General features: G+C 48.0%; 1 protein-coding gene across 2 annotated transcripts in view; it reads left to right on the forward strand.

Moving 5' to 3' along the window:
• Window positions 1-27,708, forward strand: part of Rabx4 (RAS oncogene family member RabX4) — a 124,047-nt gene that overhangs the window by 16,766 nt on the left and 79,573 nt on the right. For both annotated transcript variants that reach the window (XM_077706622.1, XM_077706623.1), the window contains exon 2: window positions 6,901-6,961. In XM_077706622.1, the coding sequence (XP_077562748.1) occupies window positions 6,901-6,961 (61 nt within the window). The remainder of the gene's footprint in view (window positions 1-6,900; window positions 6,962-27,708) is intronic.

Below are 27,708 nucleotides of genomic sequence, written 5' to 3' on the forward strand. Positions count from 1 at the left end.
AAAAAAAAAAATAAACGTGTTTTATTTAATGCACTTCTCAGACTGTTCCCTGCTTCGTTGTCCATCCTTATTCACAGCATGGAAGGGCGCGGAACTTTTGATCGCCCCTGAATATTTCGTTACGTGAACCTAAATGGTTATCAAAAGCATGTGTCAACTGGCAATTTACGTATTCTGAAAGTAGCTGGTTGGCGTGTTGCCAGAAAAATATTCGTATGACATTATTTGTTCGACTAATAAAGAAAACTCGCAGGAACAAAAACAACCAAATGAACAAGATTTTATTGCAACGCATTCTTGTGCCGTAAATTGCCGAGCTGTCAAGCTAATCTGAACCCTGGAGAAAACCTTTGCACCGAAACAAGCCCGTAAAGAATATTCTATTCGTAGCTTGGTAGAGATAGATACCTTATTGAAAATCAGAATTGTAGGGCACTAGAAGAAGGCGGCCCACGGGTGACACAAATAAAAGGAAGAAAGGGGAAGAAGTTGGCATTTCAGTTTGGGCTGAACGCGCGCAAAAAAAAAAAAAAATACGCCCACCTCCCCTCGCGGGAACCCTGGTGTGATGCGACGCTGAAGGGGGTTCCGTTGGGTCGATTAGTCGAATTGCGTGAAACGCGTAGTGAACGTGAATTGCGTTTCAATCACATCGTTGGGTTCCACGCGAGGGGATGCGGCGCAAGCGCGGGCTACCGTCGATTGAGAGACCGGCCGGAGCGCGGCACTCCGCTTATATGCGCAGCGCACCCGAAGGAGAGGAGACCGCGGAGAGAGAGAAAGAGTACTGCACATGCGCACAGCGCTCAGCGCCGCCGACCGGCGGAGTGAGAGTGCGCTGCGCCACGCGCCCGCAGATGTTGGGCGAGAGTGTTCGCTATCGGAGAGAGGTGAGGGGGTGAGCGGAGGAGAGACGCAGCTGTGCGGACGCGGACAACGACGACTCAGGAAGGACAGGGCCGCCAGCAAGAGATGCTCCTCTCAGCGTCGCATCTAAAAAAAAAGGAAGCACTTTGCGATAGCTGGTGTTCCGTGTGAAAGTTACCGGTGGCACCAATGCAATTCAAAAAAGACCATTTGAAGGGACTCCGCAACACTTCAGATAAAACGCTTTCCCTCTCTCCTTCGCATCTGGAAGCACAGCGAGAGCCACAGTTATCGCCAGCACGGAGCGGCACTGCGGGATTTGCTCGTCGCAGCAGATGCGCCTTCCATTTCTGCTTTGCTCTTGCGGCTTTCTTTTTTAAAGGGGCTATCGAATGCGTTCGTTGCTGCAACTAAAAGAAAGCCGTCCAATTTACACTGCTTTAATGACGTAATTAGAGCGCTCGAAGAATGCCAAGACCGCGAAAGAGAGAAAAAAAAATTGAGCAATTTTCCAAATTATCTGATGGGCATAGAGCAAAAATTTCTGGCTGAGGTACGTTGTGGCCCCCGATTTTAAGTACTGGCTGTGCTTATTGACTACGTTCTGAAAGAAATAAGGATTTAGAAAACAGTTAAAAATAGTGTGACAGGGTCCCTTTAAAGGACCTTTACGAGTCGAACGCGAAAGCGCTATCGGTACCTCCGCACACGTAGAAAACGACTCAGATGAACGCCGCCCCGCTCGGTTAAACGAACCCGTCTCTGTATGTAGCACGCGTGTTTTCTCCTGGCGGCCTGGCGGTATGGTGGCGGGTTTCTGCTCCTCCATGGAGGAAAGAACCATTTCTTTCCTCCATGTACTCCTTCCTTCCCTCCCCCTCCTCGTGGACCCTGTCGATCAAGCAGGGTTCTAGCGTCACTCACGTCACCGACGCCGGCTTTTCTGAGTCCAAGGGTTCGTATTCCTGGGATTTGATAGGCCAAGAACGAATGATGATAGCGTGATTGGACCTGGGTCTAGGCATTTGGTAGATACATGATTCTTTGCAGGAGATGATGATGATAATAACTTTATTTTGCCCGCTTGCCCGTGCCCTGGAGTAAACCGGGCAACCTCGTAAAATGTGTTTTATCGGCTGCACAGCTGTCGCGATATCGGAGCTGAGGCCGGCATGGATGCAACAGCTGCTCAGAAGGTATGCGGCAATACATTATCCTGAGCTGGTTACAGCGCAGGTGCGCCGCTGCTCGCCTAATAAGGAGCTGCCAGGTTTGCTTAAGCTAGCGCACTCATTCCTGGCGAGCCCTCTACAAAAGCTTGAGGCACCGTGCGCGCTCCTCCCCCTTCTGTTTTAAAGCGAAGCTTTCTGCGTCTCACTGATTCGTCCGTGAACGCCGAAAACGCCCTGCATGAAATCCAACTTCCTCTGGCGATGATGATAATCATGGAAGTGCTTCAAGGAAAAGACGCTTCCCGTACTCTTAATCGAGCCTGGGTCCCAGGCGCTATGAAGCCGACGTCTATTCGATTGCACCGGTGACCGTTCTGGTGCGGTCGAAGCAGTTTGGATTTGGAGAGGGCCCGAGTGCATGGACGTGCGAGATGAGAGAAAAATCACGCACTTCATCTTACTATGACGATGGTTGAACACGAAGCTTTCTTTGGGGGAAATCAAATGGCGAAGAATCAGAGTCAAAGCCGCTGCGATCAAAGCGTGCGATCGAAGGGAAAACTTAACGAGTCAAAGTCCAAACCGTCTGCGAGTCAGCCCCACTCAGGCGACAACCAAGGAATCCCTCACAAGAAAGCTTCGCGTTCAGCCATCGTCGTCGTTAGACAGAGGGGTGCATGATTTTTTTGTCTGAAGCACGCGCTATGGAACGCGCTGTTATGATGGCTAGCATAAATAGCGCTGTAAGGCCTTGCTTCTGGCATGGAGGTCTTCGCTTCGAAGGGACACTGAAGTCAAAATACAAGTTGCTCTAGCTCGATGGATTAGCTCACAGAAAACGAATATAACACTCTTACGCGTTCCTTTTTTATAAAATAACGTAGAAAATAGCGAAAACGTGAAGACAGGTGCCGCCGCCACTGGCTGTACCGCGCAACTTGCACGGGAAGTGCTTAAATCGTCTGGCGTGCGAAACGTCTCCCCTTGCCGCCGCTGGATGGCGCTACTCGTCCATACTTGCGGCGGCGGTACCGCTTTTCGAAGAAGCGTGCGAGCTACGCACGAGCGGTTGGTTCGTCGCGAACATTTGCGGAGCCTCAAAAGGACAATATGTTTTTCTTCAACAAAGCGTCAATACTGATTACGGGTCCCATGAAGGAACACTTTGCTTAGTGGTCCAGAACTGCAAACGATGTGGGAGTTCGGGAAAGCACGACTCATTTGACCGAAACTAACCAAACATCTCGGTACGTGGTAGCGTTGTATTCGGTTGCATCACCGCTGCCTCGCTTGCTTCCGGTTTATCGTGACGCAGACAGCGACTGCAGCCGCTGTTTGCGTCACGTTTGATCAGTGATTCGGCACCGAATAAACGCTACAATGGCTATGGGCAGGCCAAACTTTCGTTTGAAGCAAACTCGCTGGTTGCCTTCAGTGTCACTTTATTATCCAGATACTGCTTTCTCAATACAATAAAGGCGTTCCGAGTCCGGTCCGCCTCGCGTACCTCCTCGGCTCCTCCCCGCTTGTGGACGCGGTATCGTGCATGGTCCCAGGTGCCCCTAGTGGCACATGACGGGAACGTCAAGTAACGTTTCACAAGCAGCATTAAAAAAGAAACGAAGATATTGAAAAATGCGCGCCAATCCACCTGTGAAGATGGTTGGAAGGCGAAGCTGTAACCGACACCCACAACGATTACCCGTGCAACGTCACTTGAATTCACACACGGGGCTCTACTAAGAGGGAAACCAGAGACACTTAAAAGCACTTTGCCACACCCTTTATTACATTTTTGCTAAGGTTAAATCATTGCATGATTCATGAAGGTTGGTTGGTTGAGTTGTATTAGTGAAGCACATCAGTGGAAACTCTTTTTTTTGTAATTAAAGGAAGCTCAAACCCGGTGTTAGACGATTCCACTTCTGCCTCGTCTCTGCCGCTGCCGACGAAGGCGACGAGATCGGCGGCAGAGACGGAAGAGAAGTGAGATGTCATGCGTTGGTCTGAGCTTCCTTTAATTTTTATGACTCCTAGCGCATGCGCAATGCACGCAAACGGCCGCTACACGTGCCGTGGGCGAAGCGCACAGCGGCGCGAGAGGTCGCGTGACGCTATCACGTGGCATTCAGCGAAAACTCAGGGGGTAAGCACGCAGATATGCTCGGCGAGTGCACCGTCTGTCTCCCCCGCCTCCGCGTGGGCTCGTAGCTCAATCGGTAAGACAACGGGTTCTCTCTCTGTTTCTCTATTCGTTCCAGGTTCGATTCCTGACGGTGCCAGCAACTTCTTTTATTTGTTCGCGGGAGTTTTCTGGTGACACCAATGGTCGGGACAGAACATTGGGGGGGTTTAGGCAAAAAGCTTCGCTTTAAAATGCAGACAACCTACATGAATGACGTCAGTACGTTTCAGAGCGAACCGCCACATGCCCTTCTTTCAACGGTAGCACGAAGTAGAAACAAAACGAAACTAGCACCAGGAAAAGGGTTTTTTTGAGCACCAGGTTTCTTTTTTGTGTGTGCGTAGCTCCCAAAAGCGGGTTCTAAGGAAGGCAAGTAAAAGGTTCCTGGAACAGCGCATTCTCGACCGCGGAATCGTTCAGAGAACCGCACATCACTAAGGGAAGCTTGCCGGGAGATCATGATCGTGACGAAAAAAAAGCTCAATCTTTGCCGGTAGCAGCTCCTGCCAAATGGTGGGGGGAGAAAGTGAGGTACGCGAAACTGCATATACCGTGCGTGCCTTCCCGCAAAGCCGTTTCCTTCCATGCACACAGCGGCGTGTATTCCGCCCGCGCTTTAACGGCGTGGTTCTTGTAACTGCGCTGGCGAGCGTGCCTTACTGCACGGAACGTTTCTCTTCTTTTAATGTACTTTTATTGCTTTCTTCTTAGATTCCGGTTGCCGATGGCAATAATAAAGTGCTCTCTCAATTCGTGACTGCCGTCTCTTTGGACGAATGCGGAAGAACAATTCTCTCGTGCGCCAGGGGAAAAAATCGTTGGATTCAGGCCCGCAACAAACGTTCTATCCGAGCGCCGTTTTTCCGGATTTATTTAACAGTCCCAGCAAGTTTGTCGTCTTTGTTTACCATAGCATTGTTATTTTCTTGAAGGCATTTAAAAAAACGAAGTTTTTATGCGTCCAGAGCATAACGCGCCCCCTGGCATCCCATTTGATATATCCTTCTCTATTTCTTTTACCTCTTGTTCTTCTTGCACCGTCAGCCATTTTTGTAACAGTAGTTCGGTCACGCAGACGCCGGATTCTCGCGTAAGTGGAATATCGCGTAATGTGTATTTCGCACTAAGCGATGGGGCGTGCTCTCGTCCGGTGGGATTCCAGAGTCTGCGTACCTGATAGTGACTTACCAGGATTACCAGGAGATTATCGAGTACTATAGGCTGGAATGTACACAAAGAGCTTATCAAAGAGAAGACAAGAAGCATCCCCCTCTTACAGACGAATAGGTCCCCACACCCGACAAAAGCCCTCCTCATCACATCTAACCTGTACCACGGCCTAACCGTACCACGGCCATCGAGCGGCCGTGCCTGTACTCTTACCCTGCACGCCGCTCTGCGAGGAGACGCGTACACTCAACCACGTCATATATATGGGCGCCAACCCGCACGCTGGAGCCCTTACCGTGGGCAGCGTGAGAGAGTGCTGTCGAGCTCCGACCTCGAAGACCATTTTTGGGGGTGAAGAGAGCCTGGGCTAACGACTCCACCCCGCTTTGTTGATTACAATGAAGTAAACGTTTACTATAAATCCGGAAAAACGGCGCTCGGATAGAACGTTTGTTGCGGGCCTGAATCCAACGATTTTTTTCCCTGGCGCACGAGAGAATTGTTCTTCCGCATTCGTCCAAAGAGACGGCAGTCACGAATTGAGAGAGCACTTTATTATTGCCATCGGCAACCGGAATCTAAGAAGAAAGCAATAAAAGTACATTGAAGGAAGGGAAACGTTCCGTGCGGTAAGGCACGCTCGCCAGCGGAGTTACAAGAACCACGCCGTCTGCAATATGGCAATGCTCGCTCGCATGTTGCAGTCGTTGGCTCGTTGCGCAGCGGGTTCCGCTAGCGCCTAAAGGTTGGTAGGTTTTCCACCTTCCAGCTTACAATCCCCATATGTTCCCATATGACTTTGACTTCTCGGGATCCTTGAATAAAACATTATAGGGACAACTATCCTACTCTTTTGCGGACGTCTTGGAAGCGGTGATCAAATGTTTCAAGGAGCAACAGCCATCTTTTTTTCGCGCACTGTATCCCCTGCCTCCCCAGGGGCGCGTGTGTCGATGCTTCCGGCCACTTTTAAGTGGACCTTTTTCATCTTGATCTCTTAAATTAGACCTCAAAAAGGTAGACCTCAAAGTGTAACGTTAAGCCTAGCCTCGGGTCGTCGCATGCTCAGCAGTGACGTCAGGCCAACGTGTGCACCCGTTGGCAGCCAATGGGGTTTTGTGGTGCCATTGAAATTTGCTACCATACCCTCGACACGCCGCCGACGCATTTTCGGGGAACCGACCGTAAAGAGCTGTCGCACTAAAACACGCGCCCCGGATCTGTGTGTTGTCGGTGACTGCGGGCATAACCCGTCATCGTGTAATGGTATCTTTATGTTCCTATCGATTCATTCGCCAAAGGAATTAACCTTGAATTCTATTTTTGGGCATGTTACTGCGTTAGCACTTCGAGGTCAATAACATAAACAGCCTCGTCTCACTTCTGTTTGTTTATTGGTTTGTTTTGTTCATTTATTTTTGTATGGGTTGCTGCCAAAGGACAGATGTCGCAGTGCACCGCCTTCTCAAGATAACATACCTAACATTTTTTTCGGTTTTTTTGTAGGCATCGACTTCAAGCAGAAGATAATCAACCTCGACGGAATGCCAGTAAAGCTACAAATATGGTAAGTTGCCTTTTGCTTTAACCAGACATCTGGTAGCTGCGTTGGATGTACACAGACGCGCGCACAAGCGTCTTTGTGGGCACACACACACACACACACACACACACACACACACACACATACATACATACATACATACATACATACATACATACATACATACATACATACATACATACATACATACATACATACATACATACATACATACATACATACATACATACATACACACCCACACGCAATGAGCAGATTTGACCACAACGAATCGTTTAAGTCGATAAAGAAAATAAAAGAAACGCTGCCACTCTGCTCAACATAAAATAGGAACTGGCGTCTGAGTTTGGTTGGTAGGTAAGGTTTCAAAATTAAAAAAGAGTTCGAACAAATGAAGCAGGGATTAACAAGGGCCGTCTTCCTTTTTCATTTTTCGTGCAGACCGTTTGCGCTTATTTATTTAAGCAACAATATATTCCAATCAATTATTTTCCAGCGTGTGCTTTCACAGAAAGTTGCCCATGACAGAAAGTATAATCAAATGATTTTATGGCCGCGTAATCCTAACTCACGCATTGTGTATGAATAATAATTGTTCTATTTAACGCGCCGACGCAACGCATATGTCATGAGGCGCGCCGTAGACGAGGGCTCCGGATTAATTTTGACCACCTGGGGATCTTTAACGTGCGCCGAAATCTCGTACACACGTACGTTTTTGCTTTTCACCTCCATCAGAAAAGCGGCCGCCGCGGCCGAGAATCCAACCCGCGACCTCGTGCTCAGCAGCGCAACGCCTTAGCCACTGAGCCACCCCGGCGGGTAGTGTATGAATGAATGAACAATTACTAAATTGGGAGTATATGTACTTGTCATTTGTAAAACGCAGCTGCAACGTGGCGTGGGTGCACTACTCAAGGCGTTAATGCTTAGTGTTTGCATATACCATTGCATACATACAACAAATGAATCAACGCTTCTCGATGAATTGTTCTTAAACGGCTTTATCAATACCCTTTCATCGTCCTCAGGTAAAAATCACAGCACCCGGAAAGCAGGCTTAATCTTCTTTCGAGGCTTCATTGCCGTAAAGCAAGCTTCCTTCTATGGCAATGGGATATGCAGCAAAACTGCCTTTCAGGGCTGCGGTTTGGCGGCAGTTTTCTTTTTTCTTAACAGATGGCGGCACCGCATCGCGTAAGACGATTCTGCGACGTCAGTTCAACGCTGCGGCGTCGATTCAAATTCAATGCTCGGGACTTGAATGAATGAATGAATGAAACTGTTGGTGATTGAGGAATTTGAGGGGGCCTTGTGGCCTAGTTGGGGAAGAGAAAAAGCTCTGGACATAAATTCACCCGTCTATCTGCCCCTACCCAATGAATTGCGTAGTGGCACATGCCAGGATTTGGGGAGCTTTTTGTTAATTGCGGTATTGGCTACCGACGCAGCGCTGTCAGAGCTTTCAGGGTACCGTTTCTCTGCCCTTCCGCCCAGTTTTCTCCGCCCGTCCTCCTCCTCCTCACCCCTGCGCTTATTGTCTTTATACCTCTTCGTTACAAGCTAAGCGCTTGGCAACGTGTAAATTAATGACACGTATCGCATTACAAGAAAATAGATGTACGGCTTCCGTATTTTGTAGCCTTTTTGCACATTCTGTGTTACTCGCCGCGGTGGCTCAGTGGCTAAGGCGTTGCGCTGCTGAGCACGAGGTCGCGGGCTCGATTCCCGGCCGCGGCGGCCGCTTTTCTGATGGAGGCGAAAAGCGAAAACGCCCGTGTGTACGAGATTTCGGCGCACGTTAAAGATCCCCAGGTGGTCAAAATTCCTCCACTAGGGCGTGCCTCATCGCATTGCGTCGGCGCGTTAAACCCTACAATCAATCAATCAAGCAAGCACATTCTGTTGATTGGCATGAGTGCGCCAATTTTCTCAAGCCCAATTTTCTCATGTCAATGCTGAAATTCCTGCAACAATCTCGGCTTTCTCTTTCAATTCTCCTCTCTCTCTCCCAAGCGCAGAGATACGGAGAAGAAAACGCAACTTGCGGTTTCGAGCGAAATTTGTTGTTCGGACGTTCTGCTTTTACCAACTTCGATTGTGATAATTTGTACCATAAAATTAGATTGTCTCAATCATGTAAAATTTGTTCATATGCCATACGCCATTCTGTTGTTTCGCCTTAATTTCATGGCATATGTTCGTTTTATAATTTCGCGCAGTGATAACTCAGTCGTGGGATTGAAATATCGCAGTCGCGGCCTTGTTCTTCGTCTGCTTCGCCCGTAGACAATAACAGTGACTATTTCCTTCCAAGACATGTCTCTCGGCAGAATATATATATCTGCTGACACAAAACCCGTGCCACGTACGTGCCCCGAACGCGTGCGAGTCCATTCCACGCGCCTTTGAAATGCGTGCCTCTGCGAGCTGGAACGATGCAAGAAGGGCAATTTTCCAGCGGCCTGCTTGGAGCGCATACATCTGCGTGTAATGTAGTACATACGTGCGCTGACAATTTCCCAGCAGCTATTTGGCTGGGGCCGGGGTCTTAACAAAACCAGTTGAAGCAAGCAAGCGCTGTTACAGAACAAATATGTAGACATTCCCACTGCGCTACGCGTTAACTGCGTGTAAAAGAACGTCCTTTCTGTCTTTCAGGGAAAAAAATATATATTTTCGTTCACTGCTGTTCTCGGTGCGAGCGAGGTGCTGTTGATAATGTATCTGTAAATTTATAATTTATATGTCTGTTAATTTATCTGTATTTTATCTGTCAATGCTGTTGATAATTTATGTGTAAACGACAGGCGGGTGCCGAGTCGGAAGTGAGTTCATCGGAGCTTGTGGTTGGTCACACAATTTGCCGGCTGCATTGCATGCTGGCGTAATTGACGGCCGACCCCGCGTTTTGTGCAACCTTTAATTATGCGGATACAGTCGAGAAAAAGGCTACGGTTGTACTACACGTACTACTTGGGGGTGGAGGGTGCAGTGAACGTTTGCGAAATTCATGAAGGCTGTAAAAGACGAGTGTCATGTCTCTGCATCCGTATGAGCTTGTTGTTGGGGTTCCTCGCGTCGGTGCCTTCGTACGGCTGCAACTGACCAAACTGAACTCCCTCTACCAACGTTTCAAGATGCCCGCACCAACCGCCGGGCTGTCGGCCACCCGGGCAGCAGTTCGCCAGCCGGTCGCGTTATACCGTAATCCGGGCACGTCGGGCGGGCATCGTTTGACCCGCATGACGTAATTACAGATCGGTCAGTCACGCTTCTGCTTTTGGGCGACATGCACGTCCGCTCTGCCAACGCGCCGCTAAAAAAAAAAATAAAAAAAGGGTGCGGGTGCTTGAAACAGGGCTGCCCCTCTGGGCGCTTCAGTCGCGCCTTAGCAACGCCAGTTTTGGCTGTGGCGTTTTTAGGGCACATGAGCGGCTTTCTTTGTTGTCTTGCTTACTTACAATTTCTGCGGAACAGTTTTTATTCGTACGCAACTTCCGACCGCCGCTGCGTTAACGCATTTGGGCTTGCGTGGTGCTTCTGTAATAAAAACAGCCCGCATACTTTTCTGCAGCTAATTTATTGTCGTACCATCAAAATCAGTAATCTTTGGACGGCAGCGCTGCTGTAGAACATACTCTTTTCTGCATTCGAATTGTTATTGAACGTTAAGATTGGCCAGCTGTCTTTTATTTATTTATTTATTTATTTATTTATTTATTTATTTATTTATTTATTTATTTATTTATTTATTTATTTATTTATTTATTTATTTATTTATTTATTTATTTATTTATTTATTTATTTATTTATTTATTTATTTATTTATTTATTTATTTATTTATTTATTTCAAAATACTGCAGGTCAGAATGGCCCTAGCAGGAGGGGCAAGTGAAGAATACAAAGGTCACTACTCGGTATCAACAGCAACAACAAAAAAAAACGCAACACTACCTGGACACAACATAAAACAAAACAGCACATGAACAATATACATCATAAAGCCGATCAGAATGCAATATCAATCGCACCAACACACCGATACACCATCACTGTGTTGCGTCACTGTGGGGCGCCAAGCTGACCAGATGGTTAGAAAGTAGATATTTCTTCTCCGTATTTCTCATACCGGGCCATCTATGTTACGCATACGGCACTTCATTTTTCTTCTTTCTGGAAAAGTATGAACCGCGCAGTATATATAGAGACTAATATAGGTTGTATACTAAATGTCTTTTTGCTTCGTGTTCTTTCCGCGCAAAGTCAGCAACGAAAAGAAGCCTCGCCGTTTAGCCTTTTGCAGGTTGCTTACCAGAATGTTGCCAAAAAGGAAAAAGAAACATAATAAAAGATTGTTCTTTGCTAAGGTTGCCAGTTTGCATAACACTGCCAGCTCATACACTCTCTGAATTAGTCGCTTTAACAATTGGCGAGCTACCCCGCAAGCCTTGGCATTCATTCGTTGAACGCATCCTTCGGAAAACAATGGCTCAACACGGGATAAGGGCGCATCCCTAACTGCGGCCAGCATACCGGACTGCCATTGTAATAGGGCCCCTATTCTCTTTCGCCAACATGCATCATAACAGCAGGACTCCTCCGATGCGAAAGTGCGCGCCGCTAAAGCGCGTTACCGCACAACACGCCAAACGAAAACAAAAACCGGTTCCCGCCACCTTGGCCACGATTAGCCATTGTTTCAATTTTAGCCCCTCGAAGAGCGTGCCGTTCTTTGCTTCTCCCAGTTCCCCTCCTGCGAGATCATCCGTTCGAAAACAAAGTAGTCGAACGACTCGGGGCGGCGGAGGGCGCAGTAATACATAAACGGATGATCCCGCGTTCGTCCTCCTCTTCTTTTTCTTCGCCGCTTTGTTCCCGTCTCATCAGTTTTGATTACCCTCCGCGCCGGCGTTCTCCGCGGCACGTCTCTCGCCTCATCTCGGACGCTTCTCCGCGCTCTTCCTCCTCCCTCTCCGGCCTCCTCTTCCGTCATGCGGTCCGCGCTTGCTGCGCCCCTTGGGACAATAATCGCTCGTTCGTCCAGACCGGAAGCCCACAGCTGCTAGACGTTGGGGGCTGTTCCCACCGTCATTTCGTCTGTTAGCCAAATGATGGAACCGGCGGCGGCGGCGGCGGCGGCGGCGACGCCTTCCTCGCGGCCGAGGGATCTGAAGCCGTCCCTCCCCTCAAAGAACGCGCGTCGGGGTGTTATCAAGTTGGAGCACATTAAGGGTCTCTTTTATTTGCCGGTCCCGAGCAGGTCTCAACAGTTCCCGGGCTGTCTAGAACTGCTCTCGCAATAGAAGTTCTACGAACAAAAAGAAAGAAAAAGACATGGAGCTGCCCTGGAGCAGTACTTGGGAGTGGAAAAGGACAAGTAAATAGATTATGAGTTACAGGATAGTCTCTCATTTTCTTGCAACATGGCAGGCCTGCGACATGCTTAGTTTCGAATTCGAATAAAGATTAAGTTAAGCTGATTAAATTAAGTTAGATTGGATTAAGTTATTTTATCTTCTATTATAGTAAATTGGATAGATTAGCTGCACTAAGATACAATTAAATCAGCCTAGATTTGACGTAAACTTGCATATAATAGGTAAACTCAGAGCTTCGTGGGTTGAGCACAGGGGCTTCTGTACTGATCTACAAGGTACTAACTTAATAGCCCTTATATCCTATGAAGGTAAAGCACAACTCTCACGATCTGACTATATTTTACTGCGTTACAACAAAAAGAAGCCCTCACGATAATCTTGCTGTCCGTGGTGATCGAGGTATATAATGCATGCGCAAGCAACCCTGCGGAGCTTTTGCCAGACAACGCAAAATAAACTGGTTGAGGGAATCACGCGCGCAGCTATCTACAACCGTTTGTAATGCGACAGGTCTGCGCATTGAACGTACACGTAACTAATAAGTTCTCTCACGGTCCGTGATTACAGCTTCGCTCGATACCTTCAATCAAACCCTTTCCTGCAACCATTCTGGGCGCGACAACTCGATGCTCAAGTTTCTCCGGGCTCTGTCCTTTATCGTGGCGGCGATGCGTACAACACTAGGCTCATCCACGCTCCTGGATCAGACCCTATGGTCCAGCCGGTTGCGTTGAAACTTTGTGTTTACAGAGGAGCTGTTCTAGGCTGTGCTGGAATCATCTCTCTCTCTCTCTCTCTCTCTCTCTCTCTCTCTCTCTCTCTCTCTCTCTCTCTCTCTCTCTCTCTCTCTCTCTCTCTCTCTCTCTCTCTCTCTATGGAGCTAGTTTCTCCGCCGCACAAACACTGGAGAAAAATCGTGGTTTATTCCTCTGTCAGTGGAATCGGTAAAACACGAAAGCGAAATGTGCAGCGAAATCTGCTGCGAAATGAGCATGATTTGCGGGTCGGCGGCTGTCTTGTGGGTGTGCTTGGCGAGCGACGTCCTGCTGGCGGGTCGCTTCGGCAAAGGTGTACTCGCGTCATTTCCGTGACGGATATGGCGTCAGTGAAACCGTGCTGTATCCCGGTCTAAAACACTTTTGTGTTAAAAATTAAAACCCGAAAACGAACAACCCTAAATGTAACGTGCTCTTTTTTTTTAGTACTATAGGTTGCTTTCGCGCAAGAAGACCCTGTGCGCAGGGGTGCACCCTTTACAGGCCGCTTGCTTCGTTGTACTGGCGTCATTTCCGTGACGGATATGGCGTCACTGAAATCTTCGTGTATCTAGGCATTAAAACATTGTCGTGTTAAAAATCATAAAGAAGTTTAAAAAGACGGCTTAAGACATTTATATTCTGATATAACCGTGTATATTGCCCCCTGGACGACTAACTTCCCAGCAATGCAGGTTTGCGTAGAGGAGAAGCTGACTTTAAGAGAATCGGTGTAATCTGGCTTTCCCGCATGTCCTGTTACGCAGTGAAGCATAGCGATCTACGAAGGGAGTAGGATTACAGAGAACAGCTCTAACGCTTGTTTTATCGAAAGTATTTCGAAACAGGTTATAAGACAATTAGCCGCCAAGACGACTCTACCATTATGCCGAGTTTCACTCGCCATAATTAATTAGCTCACAGTGAAGTTGTAAACGTTACAGAATTACTGTTTGCTGTCTATACATGGCTATCTACGGAGGGAGTGTGGTTACGGAAAATGGCGGTAACTGTTGTTTTACCTGAACTATCCGGAAAGAAATGTATATGACAATTAGCCGCCGAGCCGAGTCTAACAATAGGCACCACAGCTTCGCTGGTCATCGTTCTTCACGGAATAGAAGAGCACTGAATTTTATGAACTTTATTTTAACTGGGATACTAACGCCAAGCTAGTGTACAGGAGTTGTCTAATACGTATGGCAAAACGCAAGTTGTGTCATTTTTCTGATAAAATGTTTCTTTAAAAAATTCTTATATTAACTTAGTTTTGGCTGTGGGCTACACACTTGGTCCACTGAGTTTCTATTTCGTTTTATTTTGCCACAAAAATTAGGACTGGTCGTATGCAGCAAAATTCGCATTAATGGTAGCGATAACATTTTCACTGGACGAAAATTTCCCTCCGCCGAGCCAGGTTTTAAAGTTTTCGAAGAAGACGAAATATGGCGGGGTGAAATGGGGGAAATATAGGGGGTAAGGAGCCAGTTTAAAGCAAAGCTTATGCAATTTTGCCATCGCGATGGTCGATGTGGAGTAGTGTGTGGTGCTGGCATAAGAGCACTTTTCCTTGGGTGCCAGTCTTCGCCATTTGTTTTTCTCAGCCCTTTAAAACAGTCCAATAATGTTTCATAACACTCACCTGTCACTGTTTTTCTGCAAGCAGTCGATAAGGACTACTTATTGGCTCCAACGGATTGCAGTCAAACGAATTTCAATTAAGCTTCGCCAGACACGGGATGGAAACCTACTTCCGCGTGCGCTTTTAATCGGCAGTCAACAATCTGCGCCTATCTGCGCACAGATTTTTTTTTTTCATGTGCAATTCTTTGTGCAGGATTTTGTGTACCGTCTCTGTTGAAATGCGTACAGTATCGGTCACTCGGTGGCCGTCCACAACAATTTTATCTTTAGGGGCGACGCAGCTTAGGGGCTGGGGCTTTTGGCGTCTCCTGTCGTCGTCGTCGTAATCGTCGTCTCATGTAGTCGCGGTACTAAAGCACCGGGACACTCGTTTACGCCTCGTACTAGAACGTAACGCGTACTAACAAAAAAAAAAAAAAAAAACACCGGGACACTCGCTTACGCCTCACGCTGGAGACCTTCATGCTTCTAAGACAAGAGACTTTTGCAGAAAAGCTGTATACCTGTACCCCCAATGGTTTCATGTCCGTTGGCAAAAACGCCAAGGCGCCATATACCCTTCATGCTTCACCCCTCCCCAGGTTTTACGTTAGTGGAGGTGGCCCGGGATTTTTTTTTTTTTTTTTAACGATGTGGTGAGTGCATCTCGATGTAAGACCGTGCTTCATCTTATGTGCGCCCACGTTTGCATTCGCTCATGAGGTGGTGCAGAGTCCCGGCGAACTTCACCTGGCCCGGCTTTGACGCGCGCGACCGTACACTCCTTTAAAATAATGTGTTGTCACTGTACGCAACTAGTCTCATTCCATTTCTGTGACAAGTACTGACCTGCTCACTTCAAACGTACGTAGGAAGAAAATAATGTCGCGCTTTGATAGTATCTCGCCTGAGCTTAGTTTAAGGATGATACTCCCACCAATGACGTCCCCGCACAATTGCGGCACCATCTAACTGAAATATGCGAAACCTATCAAACAACCCTCGTACTTCGTCTAGAGTTAACAAGGTATATTGACGTTAGGCCAATTTACACTGACATTGAAGGAGCTCGATTCGGCTGGTATTAGTTATAGTACCGCGTAATGGAAGCAAAAAAATATATATTTAATGCTCGAATCAGCATTTGTTTTTCTTTCTGGAGCGCGACTCTTCCCTCTTTTCCAATTCGCACAAGCTATCCCGTGCGAAATATGCATGAACACCGTTAACTTGCCAAAGTTCAAGCCAACGATGTGTCCTAATTGAACTCATTTTCAGGGCTGGATCTGCGGCTTAGCGATATGGAACCGTCGTTTAAAACAAAACCGGCACAAACAGTGAACGTGCTGTCGTATCTGAGGTGACTGAAGTGGTGTTTGTTCGTATACATATATAAGCACTCAAAAGGGGTAATATGAGACAGCAAATCAGCGTTCGCTTCAAAAGAAAAATGGTAGGTTCTAAACTAATCATAGAAAGCGATTCATAGAATTAAGCTACCTCTGATATGATCAGCAGACTAAATTACAGATAACCGGCTGAGCCGTTAAGCGTTATAGAAACAGAAATGACACATGCTTCTGCTTTTACACAGCTGACATTTACGCTGACTTGCTATCTTTCGCGCCCAACTATATATGTGCCATCGGCTGTGATGACACATAAGCACGTCCGAAGCCGCGCAGTTAACACATCAGCGTGTAAATCCGGTGTGAGGTGTCTTCGCAAGGACAAAGTTGACAACAAGCATGAAATGCATCACGTTCAAAACTGAGAAGTGTGTCACCGAAGCGCGATGAATACCCGTGTGGCAAATAAGCATAGGAGCCAAGGTGGTAACCGTGAAGGGCACGGTGTACTTTCTCTTTCATTCCGTAATAACGAACAATTTTCTTATATTCTCACTCCGTAGTGAATGTCAAATTTGTTGAAAGAACAATTTAAACCGCGTAAACCTTCGTTTTAACTTAAATATCACACCTTTCATATCCCTTTGGGCCTTTGCTCAACGACGAATGGTGTTCTGTTTTATTTCGTAAAAACAAAAGCAACGTTTGCGCGAACTCTTCCAATCGCGTTCCGCAATTCGTGATTTGTGAGGGCACACACCGTAATGCGAAAAGTCTCCGGGGCGACGATACCCATTCTCACACTTTCGGCGTATTCTGCGCGTCATTGAAAACCTATGTACTGCTGCTTTGAGTCGGTATTTGTATTCACGGAACTTTAATCTACCGATACAGGCCAACCTGCTTGCACACTGTAAACTACGCGACGCAGCCACAAATAACAGTTGTGCGAAACATTCATGCCTAGAGCTACTGTTGCTTAACGTTCAGTGTTTTGGTATTGCTTCTGCCTTTTCTCTTTAAAAAAACTAATAATACATGTACTATACATTCTTCCCTCACACGCGACGTGTTATTGGATGACGTCATTCTAGGCACGTAACCAAATAGCGCATTTGCTTCCTTATTTTTATTCGGGTACACTGCAGGCAGCGTAAATGAAACCTGGGAAATGCTCATTTATCAGCGGCTTAATTGCTATCGCGACTCGCTTCGTGTAACTGTGGAGGCTAGCGGTGACGACGACGACGACAGCGCCGCGCGCTAAGTGGGTCGCTGCAACGTCTGTTACGCGGCACCGCGCACGCGAGAACCGCATTCTTCGCGATCCAGCCAGTGTGCGCGATTACAATTTTTGCAAGAGAAAAATAAAAGCAGGGGTGGCGGGAGAGGGGCCTCCGAAGAACGATTGCTTTGAACTAACGAGATTAGCAATTGGAACGGGCCATTGCGTGAAAAACTCTGTGCGGAAGAATGCGCCCAAACAGAGTCGATTGGGCGACGCGGATGTCTTATGCAGGTCGCTGTCGACGTGACCTGCTCTTCGACGATTGTGATGTACTCGATACCAGCGTCGCGGTAAAACTTTGTAGCGGCGCGTTATGAGAGGCGACGCGATTGCTGCCCGCGTTGTCGCCTGGAGGTGAGAGAGATTTTAGGTCGGTCGCCGTATCGGTGGAGAAGATAATGACCCTCCGTAGTGCGTACACTCTGTACACGTATCGAATAGCAATGAACCCGTGCATTCAGCAGACCCGTCGTGCAGATAAGCGTCGTGCCCGTTGTGTTGCAATATCGCGTAACCTCTATTTTCTGCCAGCCGCTTCGACCTCGTGCGTACGCGTTCGCTCATGCTGGTTTATTTGCTTGACAGCTCCCAAAAGCGAGTATGTTGAAAAGGGCTGCATTTTTATCCTGGCTGCGTATGGACAAATGATGTGTGTGTTAGAAAAAGGCGCCTGTCGGATTTCGTCGAGACGGAGAATCGAGGATTGCGCACTCTTAAAAAGAACATATACAGAAACAGCGCATGCGCGAACACGGACGACGCAATCAGAAAAAAAAAAATTAAAGAAAAAAATCCGCAACCATCTCCGCTGACGTGAAACCTGGGGAGGGGCGAAGCATGTATTCTTGGCGCCTTGGCGTTTTTGCCAACGGAGATGAAACCGTTGTGGGGTAGAGGTATACAGCTGTGCTGTAAGTGTCTCTTGCCTTTGAAGCACGAAGTGTTCTAGCGCGAGGCGTTGAAAAACGAGTGTCCCGGTATGTTTTTTAGTACGCGTTACCTTCTAGCCCGAGGCGTTAGTACCGTGACTACATGAGACGACGATTACGATGACGACGACGACAGGAGACGCCAACAGCCCCAGCCCCTAAGGGGCTTCGCGCTTAAAACTGACTTTGGTCTTCTTCACCACACCGCACTGTCAACAGTGATTCCGAATTCCCATTTTGGGTGCGCCTGGGCTAGGCGCGCTGTAGTGGAGGCCTCCGGATTAATTTTGACCACCAGGGCATCTTTAACGTGCGCCGAAATCTCGACACACGGGTGTTTTTCCTTTTTCGCACTCCATCTGTAAAGAAGCCACCGCGGACGGGATCTCGTTCGCGTCCTTCAGCTTAGCAACACACAGACCGGGTTCAGACTGTTGCCGCAACTGTCGTAATAACTTTAAAGAATTACGTCATTTCACGTCTCAGCCAACCGAACTGCGTGACATGCCGTTTTTCTTACGTCCATAGATCACAATGTATACTATAGCTTTTACGTCGGTTGTCTGAACATAACCTTACCCGCTGAGCCACCGCGCGCCGGTTCGCAGTTGCTGCGATCAAACCAACCAACAAAGTAGGCAGGCTAATGACGATTTTTTGGCGCTCTTTGCCCCAGTTGGCCTTGCGCCATTACAATCCAACTATCATAATCATCTAATGACGATTTGGCGTGACCTGTGTGGTACGTGCTTTGATGTTACGCAATACTAGTACGGCGTTTTGCATTGCGTAGTGTCGCAGTGCAGATCATATATTTTAATGATATCTAGCTATATCTGGCTATGCCTTCGTAACCGAAACTCGTCTGAATAACAAATCGTTGCGATGGGAGTGGCTAAATACGCCCGTGATGAAGCCCAGCACATGATGTAATCTGCTCTGTTACACTGCGCAATGCGAGCACGACGCTTTCCATCTCGTTACGTCACAGATAAGGTCAGATATTTTATGTAAATTGCATGTATGGCGTTGTCGACGGCCTACGCGTTTTCTCCTTTTGTAGCAAGGATTGGTGTATTGGAGTGAAGCAGCCCACGGTTAAATTTGCTCCCCCTTTTTTTTTTCTTGGAGTGAAGGATCTAGACTGGGCTAGCTGGTATGTTGGCGTATTCGAAAAAGGCGCAGCCAAATGTGTATCGATCAGAACTTGTATAAAAATATGAAAGTGAGTGAGTGAGTGAGTGAGTGAGTGAGTGAGTGAGTGAGTGAGTGAGTGAGTGAGTGAGTGAGTGAGTGAGTGAGTGAGTGAGTGAGTGAGTGAGTGAGTGAGTGAGTGAGTGAGTGAGTGAGTGAGTGAGTGAGTGAGTGAGTGAGTGAGTGAGTGAGTGAGTGAGTGAGTGAGTGAGTGAGTGAGTGAGTGAGTGAGTGAGTGAGTGAGTGAGTGAGTGAGTGAGTGAGTGAGTGAGTGAGTGAGTGAGTGAGTGAGTGAGTGAGTGAGTGAGTGAGTGAGTGAGTGAGTGAGTGAGTGAGTGAGTGAGTGAGTGAGTGAGTGAGTGAGTGAGTGAGTGAGTGAGTGAGTGAGTGAGTGAGTGAGTGAGTGAGTGAGTGAGTGAGTGAGTGAGTGAGTGAGTGAGTGAGTGAGTGAGTGAGTGAGTGAGTGAGTGAGTGAGTGAGTGAGTGAGTGAGTGAGTGAGTGAGTGAGTGAGTGAGTGAGTGAGTGAGTGAGTGAGTGAGTGAGTGAGTGAGTGAGTGAGTGAGTGAGTGAGTGAGTGAGTGAGTGAGTGAGTGAGTGAGTGAGTGAGTGAGTGAGTGAGTGAGTGAGTGAGTGAGTGAGTGAGTGAGTGAGTGAGTGAGTGAGTGAGTGAGTGAGTGAGTGAGTGAGTGAGTGAGTGAGTGAGTGAGTGAGTGAGTGAGTGAGTGAGTGAGTGAGTGAGTGAGTGAGTGAGTGAGTGAGTGAGTGAGTGAGTTAAGGGGTAGGTAGCATAGAGGGAGTTAGTTGACTTCAAGTAGTAGTAGTAGTAGTAGTAATAACTTTTATTGAGAGAAGAGTGGCCTTGTGGGGCCGTCGATGGAGTGGGGCCTTATTCGCAGGCCCCAATCTTGGCTATCGAGGCGATGAAAAAAAGATTAGAATGCTGGTGGATGGAAAGCAGAGCTAGGACAGCTACCACTCGAAATTGATTGCCTGCCCAGAGTAGCGCTAGTATTGAACGAAGAGTATAAAACATGGACATATATTAGTTTTTGTTTTGGTAAGATGACACGTCATTGCCCCTCTGCAAAGTGGATACCACTAGCAATCATCATCATCATCATCATCGGTGGGTGGCTGGGTGAGAGAGAGAGAGAGTAAATTTTATTCATCGAGCATATGAAAGTTACAACATCTGCTCATTTATTCTTTTGAAAACAAGAACATAAAATTTCCTGCCCAACTGATCTTAAAATCTCCAAACTGGCGTTGGGGCTCCTGTGTCCCTCCCTGCTCATTGATTTTTGATACCCGAATTTGCGGAAAGGGAAGAACGTGAAAGTGCTCGTTTTCTTGCTTCGCCTGCTAACGCCCGCCCGCACTGATCCGTAGTCCCTGTCCAACCCAAGTTTGTATATGAACCACTAAACACACACTGAAGCACGGGGACCTTTTCTCCTTCTCTGTCGGCGCCTGCGTGTTACATTCACCGTAAGAAGGAAACCGCACTTCTAAACTAATTTTCCTCCTGGAGAAAAAAGAAAAGCGTGCTAAAGAGATTTATATAGTGTTCGCCGCAATCTAAGATTTCATTAACCTGATTAACTCGCAAGACAATGCTTGCGATCCCGTTTAGCGTTCCCTCAAATGTTCTTCATATAAGCTCAGTATATTTTCAGCATGTAAGAGACCGTGAGTACCCGATGTGTTTGTAAGTTTCTGACATAAAACACGTTTTCTTTTTCTTTCTTTCTTTTTTGTACCTTATCGAAGATTTTGTTTACGAAAACCCACTTCGCCATTCGTTTATGAGGATTATGAAAGTTATACTTCGAATTGTGTCTGTATGATCTGTGGAGCGGTAGCCTGATTACTTTTTGTCGCCCGCAGCTGTGGCTCGGCAGCTTAGTAGCTCTCAGCAACTCGCCGCGGTGGATCAGTGGCTAAGGCGTTGCGCTGCTGAGCACGAGGTCGCGGGTTCGACTCCTGGCCGTGGTGGCCGCTTTTCTGATGGAGGCGAAAATCAAGAACGCCCGTGTGTTCGAGTTTTCGGCGCACGTTAAAGATCCCCAGGGGGTCAAAATTAATCCGGAGCCGTCCACTACGGCGCGCCTCGTCGCCCGCGTTGCGCCGGCGCGTTAAAACCTACAATCAGTAGCTGTGAGCATGAAGCCCGACGTTTTATTCCCGACCGGGGCGGTATTTTAGATGCGAAGCATCTCATGTTCGGGGCTGTGTCCCTCCCTCCCTCGTTGTCTGCCGTCCGCACTCTACTGCGCATGCGCGTCTCTTCAGCCCCGTCAGCGTTTGGGCTGACGTCAGCGCGGTCCACTATAAAAAGAAATAGTTAGGCGGCTGCCGGTTTCGATCCCACGACTCTCTGGCCGCAATGGGAGGTACGTGGCGCTCTTCCAAACCGAGACGGGAGCATGTGCTACGAACGCGCCTTATGTCCTTCACTCATTCGAACTACGTCAAGAAGCTACTGATGCAACGAAGGCACGCGGAGCTGAACGTCAACGGAAACGACGAACTGAAAACTAATGGGAACTTCAGTCGACCCCATGGCTGCTTCGCATACTACTCAGGGTTCCCCTACGGGAAGATGGTGTAATTTCTTTTCTGGTGAGGGCGATAAACAATATTGTCGGCGGGTTCACATTTCAGCGGACTTTCAAGATTCCCACGTGGCCCAAATTAACCAATTTCCCTCCAATACACGACGTTTTCAGGGGTTAAAAAGACTAACTACAACTTTGTTTAATTTCATAGAACTGGCATTCGGTGCCTTACTCAGCTCCTTTCCAGCCATGAAAGGCGTTTTTATAATTACAAGAACGCCAAAAGTACTGAAAAAAATGTGGTTGATCCCTCTGTCAAAGGAATCGGTAAAAGACGAAAGTGAAATGTGCAGCGAAATTTGCAGCTGAGCAGGATTTGCGGGTCGGCGGCTGTCTTGTGGGTGTGCTTGGCGAGCGACGTCCTGCTGGCGGGTCGCTTCGGCAAATATGTACTGGCGTCATTTCCGTGACGGGTATGACGTCAGTGAAATATTGGTGTACCCGGCATAAAACACTTTCGCCTCAAAATATAAAACCCGAAAACGAACAACCATAAGTATAACGTACTCTTTAGTACTAAAGGTTGCTTCCACGCAATAAGACCCTGTGTACACGGGTGCACCCTTTACAGGCCGCTTGCTTGGTTGTACTGGCGTCATTTCCGTGATGGATATGACGTCAGTGACATCTTTGTGTATCCCGCAATAAAACGCTTTCGTGTTAAAATTTTCAAATTTTGTGCTACAGTAACGGGATATGGGCACGAGTGACGTGGTATGGGCCCGCACTACAAACATAATTGTTAGGGTGTTAACTTCAGCTTGGCATTCGAGCGATACGATCAAACAAAAGTGGTGGCCGCCCTACAATCACCCAGTCTTGTTTCTTGGCGTTGGCTTAGGTCGGTGTCCGCCAATCGAATAAATAAGATTCCGTGACGTCATAGACAACTTGGCGGAAAATGGCTGGGCCTCTGCCTGATCTGTTTTCCTTAATATCTCGATTATTGGTTAGAAAATTGCGCTAAAATTGGTATCATTGTTATCGAGACAAAGCACTATTTTCAGTGAACCTAACTGGTATTTTGTTTTCATGTCCCCTTTAATTGCGCTCACGTTTAATTAACACTAAGTCTTCGACGATGGCGCAGACCACAGACGTAGATCTGCGCAGTCATTCCGGATTTCGTAGCCCAGGGCAAACTTGATTGATTGATTGATTGATTGATTGATTGATTGATTGATTGATTGATTGATTGATTGATTGATTGATTGATTGATTGATTGATTGTGGGGTTTAACGCGCCGACGCTTCACAGGGGATGAGGTGCGCCGTAGTGGAGGGCTCCGTATTAATTTTGACCACCTGGGGATCTGTAACGTGTGCCGAAATCTCGAACAAACGGACGTTTTGGTTTTCGCCTACATCTGAAAAGTGGCCGCCGCGGCCGGGAATCGTACCCACGTCCTTCAAACTTCAGTTACTCAATTTACTCAAGTTACTCAAACTTCAGTTACTCAATTCGAACTTATTACTTATTTTTTTGTTCTATCTCTTCTATATTCAAGTAAAGCGGACGCATGTAACACAGCGTGCGTAATTCATAAGCCGCGAGCAGTGATCGTATACGGGTCGTAACCTAAACGAGGTCGCATCGCTAAGTCGTGTTAGTTGAAGCAGTCATAAACGGCGAGCAAATCTTGTGTAAATGGCACGTATACGAAGCGCGCAGTTTGTCCATTCGGGCTTTTCTTTTCTTAAATTCTCGTGAATGATTGTACCAAACGATATAAGCACTCATAAACAACTGTTTTCGTTTAATTGGGTATGAAGCTGGCGCAAGACCGTCACCAAAAGGCGCACACATTTTTTTAAAAAGCACTTAAGCTACCACGTACATTACTGGTAGCGTTTTGAATGGCGCTAAGCACGGATAAGCTGTGTGTATTTAAAGAAAGTGCACCTCACTTCGTTGTCATCCCTGTCCACTGAAATCGCGCGCCCCGCGCCCTGCGGCGATCATTGCGACTATTTCGTTTCGCTTTCGGAGCCGCAACTCACTTCTCCCGTTGCGACTATTCGGTGTCGCAGCAATCGAGGTACGCACAACACGCGCTCACAAGTGGGACTCAATTAGCCCCCCACTCCGCCGTACATGTGCGATTGGTCGCCTAAGTGGCGATACAGTTCCGCGTCAGTGTCGCCCATGCGTGCAGCTTGCCGCCGGGGTGTCGCGCACATCACCTCCCACATAACAGAAGGCTCTAGTACTACTCGTCCTCATCCGCCCTGCTGGCGCTTGCCGCGAGCTTTTTAAAAGCAAACTCTACGGCACAACGCTCTTGACCCCTAGCCTCATAAAATGACCAACTGTGGCGCGGTACTCTTTGACCATGGTCTTGTAGTCACGTGGTCTAAGCTTTATCTCGAAGGCGTGGTTTTGCTGCTGCGGCCGCGCCTACGGGGCCGCGGATTTCCGCCGGCTGGGCCGCATTTAGGGCGCTGCCGCGAAATCCTCCGGCAACGTGCTGTTCTGTCCGTCGCAGCCCGGGGCAGCAGCAGCAGCGGCAGGCTGGCGGTAGCTTTCGGTTTCCCTGGCCGACCACTCGCAGCGCCCGCTCCACATTTCGACTGACTTCCGGCTCGCTGGGGCTTCGCAGCCGCCCCTGTGCCACGGTCTCCTGTGCGGCGGCTTCACCGCGGCGCCTCGGCCGGCGACTTCCTGCCGCCAGCGGCTGCGCTCGATCTGCGCTCGATCTCAGGGCGTCTTCGGCTTGATTTCGTTCTCGATGAAGGCTGCGCGGGCTTGGCGATCATTACGCCGGTGCGCCGAGGGAATGCGACCTCCTTTTCTTCATTCCTCTCTTTTCTTGTTCGCTTAAGAAACGCCTACTTAGTTTGCTCACTCATTTCTTTTTAATACCGCCCTAATTGACGATGCTGGAGTGGAGCGAAATTATCACTTTCTCTTTGGCTCGCCTGTTTATTTCGTTTTATCTCGCTCGCCCTGATTAATCAAGCTTGCGTAGAGCGAAACGACCGCTTTCGCTTCGGTTTGCTTGTGTTTCGACTATTCTATTCTCGCCCTGATTAAGGAAGCTTTAGTCGAGCGAAAAGATCGCTTTTGCTCGAGTGACGATGATAGCACGAGGTTGAAGTTTCGTTTTTGGCTCAAATGGAGCAAGTGGACGCGAAAAGCGCGTGATGTCGTACGCGTGGTGTTTTTGCGGATGCTTTCCTTAGGCTGAATAGCAAAAACCGAAATCTTAAATAAACTGAACGAATAAAGATCTTTTAGATTTGTTTTGTGTTGCAAGAGGGTCCGCGAGATTGGGACGCAGGAGGCAAGGGGATCGGCGGTGACACGCCACCCCACTTCCTTTCGCGCGGATCTGAGGTCGAGTGTACAACGAGCTACAGTTTAACCGCTAAGACTGGCACTTAGTCGTATTACAGGATTATTTATTAGTGGCATGGCTACCAAGATAATTGGTTCTTTATTTATTTGCTTAATCATTTCATAGCATTGATCTGGTTTTCCTTCTGCTTTTCTGACTGCCCACGTATGGTTTACACCCACCCTTTTTGGGAAAATACTTGCGGACACGCCCATATACTTTTGTTTGCCGAAATGGCGGGAAGGTTTAAACCTCTCGGACCGCTATTTCCTCCCAACGTCACACGACGGAGGGGCTAAATGTTTCCGAAGGGGTTCGGACACCCAAATGCCTCCCCTTACTGCGAGCGTGTAGGGCACATCGATTGCTATGCAACCCGTCCCGACTACTGGAAAAGGTTTCTTGTGTGTTCTATGCAGCTAACGTGGGGCACTGAATCAGGTCTTGCTACTGTGAATCAAACAGGACTTTTCAGATTAAAGTGTATATGGCTGAAACAAAACAGCCTGGCTCTTTTTTTTTTTTGTCTTTAATTTATTGTCCCTTTTAGTTGCATTAGGAACTTCGGAAACCGATTTCTTCTCGTAAGTCCGAGGTAGGCGCCGAACAGGGCCGAAGTCTGTGCTGCGGATTAGAAGCAACAAAAACCGCTTTTTGTTGCCGCCAAACTAGTTATCTTCAGGAAACTAGTCGTCTCCATGCTACGCTCAATAATAGCACAACTAACGAGAACTGCACAACTAACAAGAACTGCGCGGAAATTATACGCACCATATTTATCACTCTCATTTCAGCGCGCCTCCGCCCTCGTCCATCTTTCGCGCTTCAGCCCCTTCGTTCACTAACCACATTTAGATGTTTCCTCGTTCCGGGTAATAATCTCGACTTCCAGTCGGAAAAGGAAAAAATGTGCAAAACACACCGAGCAGTCCCTCAGAGTAGAGACGTATACGCCGCGTTTTTCTTGCACCACACCGTCTCCACGGCCATCAAGGTAGTATAGCTACCGTCAGAACATTCGTTTATTCTTTTTTTTTCTTTTGTCCATAGAGGAAAGGAACGTTCCTTTTGCTGTGCCAGCAGCTATAGAGTGAGAAAAAACAAACACCCACCCGCGCGCGGCCAGCGAGCGGCCAGGGCCGCTGATGGGTCCAGGGCTGCGTCGAACCAACCGAACCTCAAAGCACGTTTGTGTTTGCTCGTCGGAGGACGAAAGCCAACTCTCCATTTGCCCGGCAGTACGCACAGCTAGGGCCAAGCTAGCGCACCACCAACGCCCACGGCGGGCTTCGGGTTCTCTCGGTATACCATCTCTACGCGGACGACGGTGTGCACCCAAAAATATCTGCGCTGCTGCGGCCATTCGCTCGAGCGAGTGGAGGGGCTGGAAAGCAAACGCCGCAGCACGAACTGGTAGCGCACGCCGTTGGTCTTTGCCTTTATTTTTATTCCCGTTCGCATTAGTCGTTTTGCCATGAGGTTTGGATCGACATCGCGCGCGAAGAGAAAGAATGACAAGGGAGTGAACAAAAAGTAGAAGTGTGGGAGGAGAAGAAAAGGATGCACGAACGCGGAAGTTTTGCCAGTCCACGGTGTGTACAGACAAGGTCGGAGAAACCTTTGCGGAGTAGGAATTGTGTGAGAGCCAAAAGACGATACGAGGACAGATAGTCTTGGCGAGCTCCGCAGGTACCAAGGGCGTTTCGGGGTCAAAACACACCCCGAAATTTTCTTAGCTGTGCATTCCCCCATCTGTCCCCTCCGAGTTCCGGCCCTTTCTTTTTTTTCGTCCACGCTGTTCATACCACGCATTGGTATATCAATATCTAAAAACAAGATAAGAAAATTAGAGCGTAAAATTAAAGGGTGAATGAATGAATTTATTGTCAACATGGAGAGGAACGACCACCAGCAGGCGTAGTTTGTGTCACCTAACGCCTGCTAGAGTGGGCGTGTGGGGAATGGGAAACACAGGTAGACAGGAAAGGGAGGAGAGAGGCAAGGGGAGGATACATGTATACAGATATACAGGACTAATATGTGTACAAAATGCACAAGAACAAACGCTCAGAGCACTAACAAAAAAAAAAAGAAGCCCCCCCCCCCACACACACACACACACACGCATGCACACGCACGCACGCACACACACACACAGAGAGAGAGAGAGAGAGAGAGAGAGAGAGAGAGAGAGAGAGAGAGAGAGAGAGAGAGAGAGAGAGAGAGAGAGAGAGAGAGAGAGAGAGAGAGAGAGAAAACACGGCCACAGTTCA

This window comes from Haemaphysalis longicornis, unplaced genomic scaffold (genome assembly GCF_048455015.1).
Source record: "Haemaphysalis longicornis isolate Haplotype H1 unplaced genomic scaffold, Haemaphysalis longicornis Haplotype H1 scaffold_4, whole genome shotgun sequence".
NCBI lineage: Eukaryota > Metazoa > Arthropoda > Arachnida > Ixodida > Ixodidae > Haemaphysalis > Haemaphysalis longicornis.